The 15,327-nt window shown below is 36.4% G+C and overlaps 1 protein-coding gene across 2 annotated transcripts in view; it reads right to left on the bottom strand.

Annotated features, from left to right (window-relative positions):
* The window catches only part of NUDT14 (nudix hydrolase 14), a 61,901-nt gene that overhangs the window by 19,253 nt on the left and 27,321 nt on the right, over window positions 1-15,327 (bottom strand). For both annotated transcript variants that reach the window (XM_014951641.1, XM_014951640.1), the window contains exon 2: window positions 14,338-14,381. In XM_014951641.1, coding sequence (XP_014807127.1) covers window positions 14,338-14,354 — 17 coding nt within the window. In that variant the 5' untranslated portion in view covers window positions 14,355-14,381. The remainder of the gene's footprint in view (window positions 1-14,337; window positions 14,382-15,327) is intronic.

Below are 15,327 nucleotides of genomic sequence, written 5' to 3'. Positions count from 1 at the left end.
ATTTTGTGCAAATTTAAACCAGAAGTAGCTTTAACTGTTACCACATTCAGTGGCTTAAAAGTCACATTTTAATCCTTTCCCCATCCTGTTTGGTTGTTTGAATTAAATGTCATAGGGAAACCTGACAAGCTATTTGGAGATGCTCTAAAAGTGTGGAGTACCAATATTCTCTGCTTACTGAAATTACTCTCAGATTTTACTAATTAAAAACAAGGTAGACAAAGTCTCTCTCCTTAGTTGGTAGCCCATTAAAACCTGCAAAAACAACTGTGTATATTTTGCTTATTACCATGGTAGCATTCTCGCATTTGTTATGCCTCACTGTGTGCAATTGGGAAGTTAATTCACTATTCTATGAATTATACAATAGATTAGACTAACAATGGCATATTTGCAGAGTTGAGTCAAAATTTCAACTTTCCTTGCAAAAAAGCTGTATATTTATTTTTACTTTTTGATTTAATAATGAAGTCTCAAGCTGCCAGGGAAACTGCTATTTGATGATTATTAAAAATAATGTTAATGTTTTTTATAATAATATATGTAAAAAGCAAAAAAAAAAAGGGACGAGTCCAGATGTTAACGTGTATATTCATGGTTGCCATTTTCTAAGACTCATAATGTCTATTGATGGCTTCCTGCCCCAGGAGATGTCGTTTACAGGCAATTTTAAGGAGGCTGGAGGAGAACATTCACTCCATTTACTGGCAAGGAGGTTCTTTCAGACCCGCCACCAGAGTATCTGGGAGTTACAGTGTAGGTTGTTAGAAGGCATGACATTAAACCACAGCCTACAATGTTCCAAGTTTACTCAAATGTTATTTTTTTGGTCTTTCTGGTGGGTTTTTTCCCCTTCGTAGGGCTTTTCCTATCCCCAAAGTGGTACTGTTTGAGGGTAGATACTGCACTAAATAAAAGGGGAAAAGGAATTACTGCTACTGAACCTTTGTTTCTTGACTGTGTGTCTCAGGATGTGCACTGCCTGAAACAGGAGACAGCAGCAGTCTGAAGCTGAGGTTAAAGAGAAGAGCCTTCCTGAAGCATACGGTTGCCCTTTACCTTTCTTTTACACCCACCACCCCAGGCTCAATCTTTCGCTTCGCTTGCCTTCTTCAGCACGTCTCATTAAAAAACTCATACCAACTCATTAAAAATGGCTCAGCTATTAGACATTATTTTTTCCTAAGAGTCAATCACTTGAGATTTTTATGGAACAGATGGGAAAATTAAAAACAATCTGTCAGAATTAAGGAACAAGATCAAATTAAGCTGGAAAGGAGTAGCACCAAGTTATTACAATTGTCTGCTTCTCACACCATCTTGAGATGAGAGGGTACAGAAATGGCACAAATCTGTAGAACTTTCTATTTAATTACTTCTGATTTTCTGAGTGACAAACCATTTTGAACATAAATTTACATTTTTTAACAAATCACAACACACAAGTTCTAATATTTCTTGTCAGAGCTGGAGAGTCATGGAGGAGAAAGTTCAGATTTACACCTTCTTATGAGGAGCGTGACATGACGAACGATGTTTGGTTATTTCTTATCTCAAAAGAAACAATATAAAATTAAATATTTCCACAGGTTAGTAGGTTTATAACTTCTGAAAAAACATTTGAAGCTTCATTCGGGATAGTTATTTGGGTATTATAGGAAGTTTGGGCAAGACTGTTCAAGTGGAGGACCCCTCAAGCCATGGCTTTCAACGCTTTATTGCTGCAATGACGCAGATACGTGGGTTCGGCTGTTTGGTCTGGCCTGTATGATAAGGAAAGTATTTATCTCCCGGAGTTTTAAATTATCATACAAAGAATTCACTACAAAATTATTTCAAGATTACTAGTTTTCCAGATAATAACAGGCTACCAAAAAGGACTACTACAAAAGCAGGGTTGCAAATACATTTTTCAGTGGTTTATCACAGGATATTACAAGGGCAATGATGTTTGAAGGCAATTCCCTTTAAAGTATTGAAACCAACCCTATTTTAGAATATTATATAAGCACCTATCGGCTTTAAAGTGATCAATAGAGTACATATAAAATAAAAATATTAAAACAGTCACAATGACTTTTGAGAACACCTCCACAAATAAAACATACAAAAGATAAACAAAGCTCAAGCTGTACATTATCACAATTCACATATAATCACTAGAAGAGAAAAAAAAATAATAAAGCCCAGCTAAAATTCCTAAAAAAGGCAGGAACCCTAGATAAGAATTTAATCTGAAATGGACAGCAAAGGTTCTAACCTAGCAACAGGCTTCATGTGCCCGTGTCCCAAAGACACAAGTGGGACAAGTGGGGTCCACAAGACCACTTTTTTGTTATTTTTTACAAAGAAAAGGTATATTCAGATGTAAAAGGACTAGGATGGATCCAAAACTTGCCTCCAGACCTTAAAAACAAGCTATAACATGTCTGCACAAGCAAAACACTGTCTCAGCTTAGACCTGCCAACCTTTCATTTTGGGTGGCAGATTATCCCTTTTTACCCTATTCCACGGATGTAAATCTTTGCTGGCTGTTCCTGCAGTAGCTCACGGATGTAAATCTTTGCTGGCTGTTCCTGAGGCAGCTGACTCTCTGGGAAATCGCTGATGTAAAAGGAGAGGTCATTAACCCAAATGCAATGCCACCGGGCCACAGACCTGCACCGAGGACCCGCCGAGCACACAACGCAACTGTCACATGCAGGTGGCACGTTCGGTACTTGCCACTACCAGTGGACATGCCAACTCTGTAGGCAAGAGGTGGCCAAGAAGCAAACTTTTCAAAATCTGCTCCACGTGCTATTTAGGAGCTTCATTGATCACCTCGGATCAACGAAGGAGACTTGGCTCTTCTGCACTGCATCTGTTGGTGGCTGCTTTAGGGACTACAGCCAAACAGAAAGACCCCAAATTAAGAGATGACACAGGTTTGTACAGTCTCCACTGTTGAAGACCACAGCCTTTGGTTCACCTCGTTTTCCCCCAGCAGTAGCTCCCACTCGCTTTATACATACAATAAATCCCTACTGCAATTACAGGAGACTTTCTCCCGAACAATACGTGCATATAAATAGGTTACTGTGCAATAATGTAGGATACTGTTCTTTCTAGACATGTAGGAACAACTAGGGTAGCCTGTAAAACATTTTAAGAAATATACGTACCTAAAATGTCAGCAAGACATATCTACAGAGACCAGCTAACCTGTACTTCAGCTTTTATTGTGCTCAAGATTTCAGTTAAAGTGTGCCTGGTCTTGTTATTTAATACAATGTTTTCTTAAAGGGACTCCCAACTATTCAGTCGAGGATATAACATAGCAGTTAACCATTTAAACATCAAAGAAAATGACATTAAAAATGACATTAAAAATACAAAGAAAATTTGTAGGTATTAGGGTTCTCTAATGCATATTAAGCTTCCCTAAAACGTCTAAGCCAATGCACAGAAATTACATACATCTGACCCACGGACAGCACAGAATCTTGATTCCTCTCCCACATTTAAGGCTCTAATTGAAAGAGAAGATACCCACCCAAATACAACCTTTATAGTTGAAAATATCTCTTACAACAGTTTCAAACTAAATGACTCCATTGTGTGCTGTTGGCCTAGAAAACGGTTTCCAATTTTTTTCCTTCCCTTAACATAGTAGGGCTGTGTATTTATGGAACTCATGGTAACCGATGCTTTATGAATTCGGGCAGAGCAGACATTTATATGGAAATATTACTACAACTTCACACACCCCAACCTGTGAAAGGAAGGTGGTGTTTCTAGGAGCCATGTATAAAACACAGTATTTGACCACAGCAGTTCCGAGGTAGGGGACAGATGAAAACTGACATCCTGTTAAAAACGTGCACACACATATGGAGGGACGGAAAGTTAATTCATTTGAAATATAACCTAGTAATTAAGATCAGCAAATGAGCTTTGCCAGAGCTACAAGAACACATATGTACTTCTAGAGCTCCGATATTTGAAGGAAGGTTTTGAGGGCTGGGGGTTAGGAGGTTTTGTTGGGGGTTGTGGGTTTGGTGGTGGTTTTTTTTTGGCTGAGGGTTGGGGGGTTTTTTTGCCTTTTTGTTACTTTGTTGTTTTCTGGGTTTTTTTTTTTAGGACGAATGTAATTTCACCTCCTGGGCATTCGTTTGGTAATCTTCTATCCTGATGATTTGTCAGTTGTTGACCTGAGCTACAGTTAATCCACAAGCAATTGCTAACACTTACTAATTGCTTTTCATGAGACAAACTTTTAAAACCCTTTAATAAATAAAGATTGATGCAGCCTTTCATTACTCTTAGATGTGACATTAATACATACTTCACAGATGTGGATTTGCAAAACCAAAAAACAATTTAAAAAGAAATCGCAATATAGTAATAGCAAAGAAAAGGACAAGATTCTTGCGTGTTTCTGTGAATGAAATAAGACTCTCAAGGCTGGAGATGGGGATTTTTAATGATAATCTTGTACTAATACTATAGTATGCTAAGTAATTGATGAGGTAATACGGGCAAAGAAACTGACCTTTCTATAATCATTGTAAGAGCAACTCAGGATCTCCTTGTGTCTAGCGTGGGTTATGTGTGTGTTACACAGAATTGAATAATGGAAAATAAAGCACCTAAAAAAAAAGACTGACATTAGCATTGAAAGTCAGGGCTTCCTGTATATTAACCTCAGCCACTTCCACCTACTTAAAAAGGCTAAAAATTATCTCAAAATATTATTTGTCTGATACAAACAATAATCTCAGCTCCACAGCGGAGACTTTAGGAAGTAAAGCTGATTTTTTTTTTAAAAAAAAGAAAAAGCAACAAACAAACAAAACCAAAACACCAAAACCCCTTCCACACTGTCAGAGCTTTATCAGAGCTTACCAGGTAACTCAGTTACCGTTCTCAAAGAAGACAATGAAAAAAGAAGGGCAGATTCCAAAAAAAAAAAGAAACATGAAAATGGCATGCAGGAATAAAACCAAGTAATTGATTTAATCAGTCCCCTTGACTCTCAACAGATATTTGGTATTAAAAATCCATTTGATACAATCAGGAGAAAATAATCAAATATAGTGTGCAACCACAGAAGTATTTAGAGATGTATTCATCTCAGCTGGAGAGCATGTGAATATAAAATATACATGAAATATTTTTGCCTATGTACCTCATGAAGGAGAAAATGTCAAGGCTTATGAATCACACTAGAAGGAAAGTTAGTAAGAAAACAAATATATGATTTAGAATTCCTGTAATTATTTTAGCTTTAAAGTATAAATTTGTTTTTCTTCTTGAAGCTATACGAATTTGGCTTTCTTTGTTCACACAGTGTTGACAAATTGCTCTCTCATATTGTTTCCCATGTCAAAACTATAATTCCATCTAGTCTTTTTAAAATATGATGTTTGATAATCACTCCAGATCAGGACTAAAGCATGTTAGTGAAAAAGTGTCCTTTTCTTACTCAAATTAGAAATGACTGTTCAATTAGAAATGCTTTCAATTTTAAAGTGACAATCCAAAAAACCCAACTTGTTTGAGAGCTAACAATCAAAAATAATTCTTTGGGAGGATTCATCCTTCAGGAGGCCCTACTTCATCTTAAGGTATTTCAAAATCATTCTTGGTGACCATGAGAAAGAATTGCATGTAGCCCTGTGTCACTTCTGTATTCAAATTAACCATCCATTTCACAGTTGGACACATCCCTGAAAACTTCTAATGTGGCATCTAAAGTGCTGGCTTCTTCCTTTTATCAAAGCAGCACCTAGTATCTTAAGCCAGATAAAACAGTCCCTTCGTTTTCAGAACAGACATGTTGTAATAAAGCTGTAGCCTTTGATTATTCTCCAGTGCAGTTCCTTTAGTTTCCCTGAGCTTTAACTATAATGCAGATAGTCCTGAGATTAAATGTGTGTGCTTGCACAATCTTTACTGGTTCGTTTAAGTCTTCCTTCAAAGCATTTTACATTTTTCAAAGGCCAACACCAATCCAATTGGCTGCTTAAAATGCAGCCTATTACAAAAGCAAAGCTATAAGCTCCTGACAAAAACATTCAGCCTTTCATACTAATCACAGATAAAGTGGATTTGGCAAAAGATAATTAGAGATGTCTAGAAGACTTCTGTATTCTGATGAAATTTGAACGCTTTCTCCAATACAACTTAAATATCTAATACTAAGTAAAATCAGAATAAAGTGGCAAAAGGCTTAAGAAAATAAACATTACTTTGGAAAAAATCAAAGATTGGTTTCAGTAAACTGACTGCAGCAGGAAGTTGTTCATGACACCATAAAGCAGGAAGCATATGTTTGGTTAATCATCAGACTGGTAGAAGAATGAGTTAAGAAGTGCTAACAAATCCCAATACGTGCACTTTTAAAACATGATCTCCGTCTACTTGTAAAGTAGTAATTTGTACCCAACCAGAGAATATGATGCAGGACAACTTCTTTGGAATAAACAATCCTCCCAGCACCCTGTTTTCATATAACAAAGGAAAAAATAGAAAGCAAATTCAACTGCAAAATAAATGAGACATCAAAGCACGTTGCTCTCAATAACATTCTTTAAGTGTCATATCTTGGCCCGTATCCCAGGATACCCTTGAAAATGACACATTGCATCTCAATGGGATTCTTTCAACAAAATATTTTAATAAATAAATTCAGGTTTTATGCTAACTTATTTGATAAAATAAAGCTTTGTGGGCATTATGTGCAACAGATGTCAGAGCCTGATGGGCTTTTGTTCCAATTTCTAATTATTTGTGAAACTGCCATTTATAAATGCTATCACATAATAAGACCAATAAATAATCCATTTAAAAGGTGTAAGTATGACTCCCTTCTCAAATGGCAAAAATCAAAGTTCTAAAACAATATCCGGTTTCAAGGACAGCTCACAAAATAAAAAGCTCAAGCGTTCTGCACTAGCTAAAGTAACAGACAAACCAGCAACTTTACTTCTTACCCACCAAAACCCAAATATAAACTGAGTAACACAATCTTTTGACAGGTAAAAATGTATACTCACTACCATTAGCGAGAAACGCAGACTGAGAAACTGGCAGTTCTTCACATTTTACCTAATTTTCCCATTTCTAAAATAACCGTTTCAATAATTCCCTCTTTTCCAAGGCACATCTTCAGATCAAGTTCTAAAAATACAGGCACTCTGATTACAGAACATTTCCCAGCTTTCATAAGATTATTTTTACCAATTCCAAATGCAGACCATGACCATGCTACTGTCTCTAGACCATGTAAAAACTTTGGGCACTCTTCAGACAGAAGGGATTATATTGGAAAACCACCTGGAAGCAGAGGGAAGACTTTTCTTGATTTCAGTGACTAGAGGAGAATAAACACATCCACTTCTTTCGCATATTTCTGCAAATACTAAAAAATGAAATCTCTGAAGTTGTATAAACAAGATGTCTCCAATCTGGATACCAGAAATGTGTCTTTAGAAATTTATGACTGATCAGCTGGAACTCTTGTGTACCTGATTCCTTTCTCAAAACTAGGCAAACATTTAACTTCCCAATAAAGCAGTGTCAATAAATATTTTACTGCCATTTTACTCTATTTCAGTGACACAGCAGAGAAGAGTTTTTATGCTATATGGTGCTTTCCTATCTTAAAAAGGTGAAATGAGAAACTGAAAATTTAGCTTTTGATTTTGTGTTCTTCTCTGATAACTTTACAGTATCAAATGCATTTATTTTTGCCTTGTTGCTGTGAGTTTATTTAGATCAGATCTTAAGGTAACAACATAATCAGACATCTTGAAAGACAGAATATGCCTGCAGAATTCCTGGCACAAAAGCAGAGGATCTGTCAAGTTTTCACTTTAAAAAAAACCCAAAAATGAAAACCAAAAACCCACAAGCATTAAGGGCATTTTATTTGCAAATATCATATGCAAACAAATCGTGTAATTACTTGGGTTGAAGGCAACTAATAGGCTACTACATTTTTTCCTTCTAATAACAGAAAAAATACCATTATCCTGATAGCATAGATAGCTGATAGACAGATATCAAGTCTAGACCTGAGTGTTTTCAATGACAGTGATTACAAAACATGCCTTCCTAGACTGTCTTATTGCCTATTGGTAAAATTGGATTCTTACTGTTTAATTTAAAAAATACTTTCCACATGAGACACTATTTCTTGTTCTGTCATTGATTATTGATGAAATTAAAATGATTCCAGCCTGCCTGCTTTATAACATTCCTTTGCAGTTCTAAGTACTAAATTTTCTTTTCAGTTGTGCTATCATTTGCATGAACATGCCCAGTCATCACTACCTTCTCTCAGCGATTATTTCCCTAAACTTTTCATGATTTTTGTTGTTTGTTGAACTACATCCAGTTTATTTTAAACAGTGCATTATCTTCTTCACTATCAGTGAAGATAATCATGAAAATTCCACACCACTGACACCCTGGAGGAGACATTACAAAGACGACGAGGTTTACAGCACAACAGCACATCATTCCACATAAAAGGCCCATGCCACCCAAGAAAGATTTACATATTTTTTTTTACCTATAAAGATGTTAAAAAGCCGTATTTTTACCCATTTAAAAGATTCTGTGATAATTCTTGCACAAAGGGAGCATCTGAGTTAAATTTCATGGTGTCTTATAATACACTAGGACATAAACCAAAAAAAAAAATACATACAGGATTAAGTTTCCATAAAGCCCAAGTGATCTAGCATATGAAATAGGAGAAGGAATTTAATCTACTCCTATAATGTGGTCAGGGCACATGACTTCCATCCTGTCTCCATAGCTGCCTGCTACAGCCACCGAGCCAGAATAGCAACCCCGGGCTCCTCCAGGCCACTGGTGTGGCTGTAGCGACCCATCACCTGGCCGGTTTTGGTGGCCACGGCCGGGGATGTGGGCCGGCTCCCGGCGCAGCTGTTCGGTGGCAGCATTCCTTGCTCTCCCCTCTCGCTCCCCTGACTTCAGCAGCGCCCAGAAGCCAGCACTCAGCCAGGTACCTTCAGAGCACAGAGTGACCGGTGGAGTATATTCATCCTCCTGTTAATTTTTAACTTGCCTCGAGAACCTCCTCCTGCTTATCCCCAGCGCTGGTCCCTGCAGGAGACAACACGCCGAGGTGGAGATTGCCTGCGTTCCCGTCAGCCTGCAAATGCCCTCCTGGTGGAAAACTACACTTTTCAGCCATCTTCGTAATAGAAAATGTATAAAGCCTCTTTTCTCAGCAAATGATTAAATTAAATTAGGAATTAATTTGTCTTCAATGATGTGAAATAAATTAATCTCTTTACTTAAAAGAAACCGACCTCATAAGGCAGGAGTATTATTCTGTCCTCTTCTTAGAGAGATAAGAAAAGAATTTTTTCCATTAAGAATCTTTAGGAATTATTACTGAGCCACTGTGTCATGTTTTTGTACATAAAAACACATCATAGAATGGGTGCAATGCACATGCAGGGTTGTGTAAGTTTTTTGGTCCAAATGCCTTTTCCTTGTCACATGATTATTTTCAGGGTTGAGAGAAACTCATAACAATCTTGCAAGCAATTCAGTCTCACAATTTTGTTTCTTTTAAAGGTAGTGTACTTTATGGTGAAATTTTCCTATTTTAAATAGAGAACTAGCCCTAATTTTGCTTTATAACCGTTCAGAATGCAATTGGAAAGCTGTCCTTTTACTTGTCAACTAGCAAAAGGTACAGTTACATTTCTGTTCTTGAACATTATTACTCAAAGCACAGAAGTGAGCACATGACTGTACACTGACCTTCATCTGTTCCCAAATTATGTCTTTTAAAAGCCTTGAATCTGTTTAAGGGGAGTTGCTGAAACCTGAAACGAACTTGGTCCATTGCTTTATAAAGTAGATGAATGTAAAACTTAAGTATTACATTTCAGGCTCTTACTGTACTAAATATAGCAAAATTCGGATGAGAGAGAATATTACTAGAACATAAGTCTGGTTTTAGAGAATAATTTTTTTTGTTACAGGCATCAATGATTACTTTGTAATATTTGGTATGTTTCTATTTCTGGCAGGAAATCACCATAAATTCGCAGAAGGAAAATGTCACAGAATTATAGAATTGTCTAGGTTGGAAGGGACCTTTCAGATCATGCAGTCCAACCATTGACCTAACACTGAGAAAAACCACCACTAAACCATGTTGCTAAGCAAAAAGGAGTCCTCCTCATCAAGTTTTTTTTATTTTCAAAAGCATTGACCTTAAAAAAAAAAAACAACTCCCGTCTCTGCAAATGGCACCACCACAAATTGCTGACTAGTTCCAGCAGACCCAAGTGTAAGAAGGACCTGGTAATACACCTTGCATTTGAATTTTCATTGCTTGCACTCCTCTTGTTTTTCATAAGGATAAGTTTAATAATGAGCAAACACACCAGCTGAATATTCAGAGGAAAAGTAAACTCGTTAGAAAAGCAAGCACTACATAAAACAACTACAGAAAGCATCTTTTGCTGTGTTGCTGCCTAACTCGTTTATGTAGCAGCACCTCAATAAACTCGTTAAATAATTACAATCAAAAAGAGGTAGTCAAGTATTTTTGCTTTTTGTCATTCATTTTTAGTAATCTTCAGAGTTGTTTCTGACAACGTAATAAAATCCTGCAATGAGCTCTACTAGTGTTCATCTGCATGTTTCAAAGAAAGATTAATTTAAATGTAACTCTGCAGGACAAACATGGTAGTGAAAGCGGTTTTTTCCAATAGAAAAATGGCTTATAAATTGACAGATTTCTTGACAAGCTTACAAATGTTTGACAGTTGTCAGATGGAAACTGTAACATTCATTAAGTATTTAATCCGCTTATAAACTTCAGGTTAGAAGAGAGTTTTGGAAGATCATCTGATCCAACCTCCTGCTCAAAATCAGGCTAACTTCTAAGTTAGGTCTGATCTCTCAGAGCCTTGTCAAGGTTTGAGTTTCTCCAAGGATGGAGGTTCCTCAGCCTATCCGGGCAAAGCATTCCAGGACTTAACTACTCTCCATGCATATGTCTTTTATGTCCTGTGTCTTCCTTCCATTACAATTAGAAGCAAGGTACAGTAGGAAATGCCACATCTTTCGTTTATCCTGGGACTTAGTTGACTTTTGACAGAACAGAGTTTAGACGTCTACCGTGATAACAATTTATTCTGTGACCAGTAATAATTTTGCACAAAACTTGTTGGTTTTGTTGGTTTTTGTCTTTGAGTGGCATGGAGGGATTGACATTAAGCAATTACTTGTTCAGGATAAATTACAAACTATGGAAAGCAGAGGTGACTTCAGGACTGATACTTTAGTTCTGAATGGTCTTGGTCTTAAGAAAACTCAGGAGCCACACGCTGTAGAGTCAAGTCCAGATCTACAATGATTAAGAAGAAAAAAAAAGGGGAAAAAAAAAAAAAGTACTATCTAACAAAAATCTGCTCTTTCAGCTTGTGCTAGTGCTACGCCAGCTTGCTTACCGTTAAAAGATCTTGTTCCACTGCAATATATTGTGAGATTTTAAAAGGTGACTCACACCTAAGTTGCATGAAATGACTGCTGCAGTCCTCATGGTTTTGTCTTTGTATAATTTAATCAGCTGTTCATCTGAACAGTTGGAAAGGATAAATTTATGCAAAATAACTTCACCTCTCCTGCTAAATATTTTCCTGTATCAAGCCTATGTTCTGATACAAATCTATTGACTATTGGCTTGTGTTGACCTCATTTGAAACAAGACCAATCACTGGTGTCCCAAAGGAACCCAGCACACAAGCTTTCAGTTCACTGTCACACAGCAAGGAAGTCAGTCTTAAGCACACATTTACTTGTGCTGCTGAAAGAGGATGGCAGATAAAGACATCAGTTAAGAGTCAATGTCTGCTTTCATATGATTAGCACAGTAATTTTTTTTATTCAGCATCATTAAATTCATTAAACATATCAATTATATGTAAATTATATGTATGTGCAATTTACGTGAACAGCCTTAGTAAAAATAGAGCATTTAACAGTGTTACAGCATTTTCAGAATTAAAATGTCTTGAATGCTTTTGAAAAAGTATTATGGAAAATAATCTTCCTGAAGAAGACATACTTACGAGGAAATCCTGACCAACAGGACATGTGTCCTGGAAACCCCTCCACTTCAAAATTTTATCCTTCATTAAGAGTAATGAACCTCTAAGACCCTTCTAAGCATAAAGTCCTCTATATCTTCAGCAACTAGACAATGTGTCTTTTCCATATAACTAGCATCGCAGTTGTCCCACTAAAATACAGTAAAATGTAGGGCTTTAATGCATTATAAGGAATTTTGAACCTAACCAATTTATCTAATAAGAATTGGCTTCGTATTCACAAATAGAATTTATGTAAAACCATGGATTTCCTATGCAGAAAGTTCACATTATTACCTTTGGTGTCAGAAGTTGCATTGAATTTACTTGTGAAAGAGCATTAGACATTCTCCAGTTCAACAGTAGCCACTAATAAGTTAGGATGGCAGCTGTTGTGCATCTGAAGCTAACAAATGTTATGTGACCAGAGATGACTGGCATGACATGTGGCCGTAGCCTTTTTATACAGTTATGTTCTCAACTATTTTAAAAATGTCCACAAAAGTCTTTCACAAATACTGTTCCCAAGAAGTTCATGGAAAACTGATCCTTTAATATTTACCCCACTCAGTTAGTTGCATATATTCACACGTTATCACAAAGCGATAACCTAAAGTTTAAACTAAAATATTCATACAAATTATTCGTCTGGAAGTCATGTTCTCAGCGCTATGACTTGAGGCTGGATTCACTTGCTTGAAAGTACAGGGCATATATTAAATTTCCAGCAATCAATTATCATTTCAGCCTTTGTATCTGCAATCATAAATCCAGGCACATGCCCATATGGATAGACAAAGTGCAAAGACAGAACTGTCTTCCAGGCAAATTCCAAAAGCAAGTGTGAAGTTCAGTATTGAAATATCACTCCCTTTTCTGTCCTCATTCTCAAGCAGCACAGGCATCTTCACTCTATCTATTTTCCCAGTCTTCATGGAACTTTTACCTTCTTGATCTTTAAATTGATAAAAAGTGTTGCTATCACTTTATGTCTGCCCAGATACCTACACACAAAAAGACTCCATGTAAGGATTTAGAGGTTTCCAACAGAAAAAAAAAATCTGAAAATGCAATTGATTTTACCTACTTACTTCACGCACAAGAATAATAAATCTCTCAATATGGTTCTGGTTGTAAGTCATAATTTCTCTTGCTACTAGTGTTTTGCTACATTTTTTACATTTAATAGATTACGAAAAGCTTTTTCTAGGGAAAAGTCATTACGTTTGCTCTTTATTTTTATCTTCTAGTACTTGAATTTTCAGTGACAAGATTAAATATTTATACTTAAAGACTTAAACATATTTTAGTATTTAGTAGCTCTGAGACTGGGTCTGTTTCATTTATATCCTATTTGTTATAATTTTGCATGAACTGATCTTTGAAATCAGAAGTTAACTGCTTTTCTTCCCTGATAAAAGAAATACACTTGTAAAGACAGAACGAAGTTGCTGGCCATGCTTTTCTTCCCATGTGCTTAGGAGAGGGTTTTGGTGTACAGAACAGAAAGGTTTCATGCATTTGTAAAGTTACTTGAAATAGGCTTTGCCCAAAACACCCTTATATAGCAGTGATGGAGGGGATTAAAATAAAAAAGTTAGCATAATACTAGGATTTGCTCAAACGTAAAACATAATCCCTACCTTACTCAAAGTAATTGCCATTGAAAAAAAAAAAAATCAGACAGTATGACCATAACTTTAGATTGCTTTTTAACAGTCTTTATATTTGGATAATACCTGGGATTATATATTCACAGGTGAGAGAGTATGGTCACTTATGTGGGACTAGACCATTTAATGGCACAAATAAAAACAGGGTTAAGTATGTGGGGTGCAGAGTCATTCCTTCAGGTGATATATTCATGCTCAAAAAAGAAAATTTCATACAATCCAAACATTCAGTTGCATCTTCTATGTAACCAGTAAAATGTGCAATACATTATATGCCAAAACTCTAATATTTGAAAAATCATCCAGAGAAAAAACTTACTGAAAACATAATAAAACACGAGGAGACCTTAAAATTTCTGCTAATTCTGCATAAAATAGTAGAGAACTATTTTATTATTATAAGTATTACAGAAGAAGTGAGAATTGAAGAGGAAATTGGAGGAAAAAGAAGCAACTCCACACCAACAAGATTTAACCAGTGGAAGAGAAACAACATAAAGACAAAAGGAAATAATGTGATTCCGTCTGTTACCTGTCATGTGTCCTCATAAAATCCCAGAACTTCTTAGTGCCATTCTAGGGGGAAAAAAAAAAAAATCCATCAGTAAAATGAATTCCAAATTAAAGCCGACTATAATGAAATTTAACAAAATTTTAACAGACAAAAAAACTTCATATAGCTGGTTTTATTTATGAGACCATTATTCTGGATTTTGACAATAAGTATTACAGAGGCTGAGAACTGTCTTAGGACAGTTCAAAATCTCAGATTCACAATATTATGCTGACAGCTAACTGAAGACTATGGTAGTCTTTGTGGCCAATTTTGGCCACAGTATTTAGACGCCCAATCCAATCATTCAGGTGCTAGGAAGCCATAAGCATCTAAGTTTTTACCAGTACAATAACCCATAGATCAAAGTTTTTCCTCATCCAGAAATGGGTTTAGGAGCTCAGAGCTTAGCTCCTGAGTAAACTCATTTGGGATCCAGGAACAAGACATCCTTCCCTCTAACCCCTTACAAGGCCCAACAGCTGTTACTCTGCAGTAGGGCATAGTGTCTGTAGTAGGGATAGTGTCAAACAGCAGGCTTGAAATCACAGCACACACTGGGAGACTTAAAATGGATTCTTTTCTCAAGTTGGGCCAATTTCTGTTCTCTGCTATCTTAAAAGAATGCCACCCGCTACAGTACAGCTGAAACCAATCCCTGAAAACAAGAGTTCTTGCACAGTTATAATGATCACGTACACAGTTGCTTACATTAATATCCCATCTTTTATAATCACCTATATCAATTCATACACACCACTTAACAGAGACATGTATATAATTCTTTACCCTGCTTATTAGAAGTGTGACAGTATTTTTCAGCTGAAATACAACTCAAAAGATATTTCACTCCAACAAGGTCAGTTTTAAGTCTATATAAGGAATTACTATGCAACCAGAGGAAATTCTTCTGGTTGATACCTTTCTCTTATGAGCAAGGCAAAAACTAGAACTGTTGAAGACCCACAT

The sequence above is a fragment of the Calidris pugnax genome, unplaced genomic scaffold, assembly GCF_001431845.1.
Source record: "Calidris pugnax isolate Ruff unplaced genomic scaffold, ASM143184v1 scaffold183, whole genome shotgun sequence".
Taxonomy (NCBI): Eukaryota; Metazoa; Chordata; class Aves; order Charadriiformes; family Scolopacidae; genus Calidris; species Calidris pugnax.
Note: the sequence above shows the minus strand (reverse complement) of the source record. Positions and strands in the feature narration are given on the sequence as shown.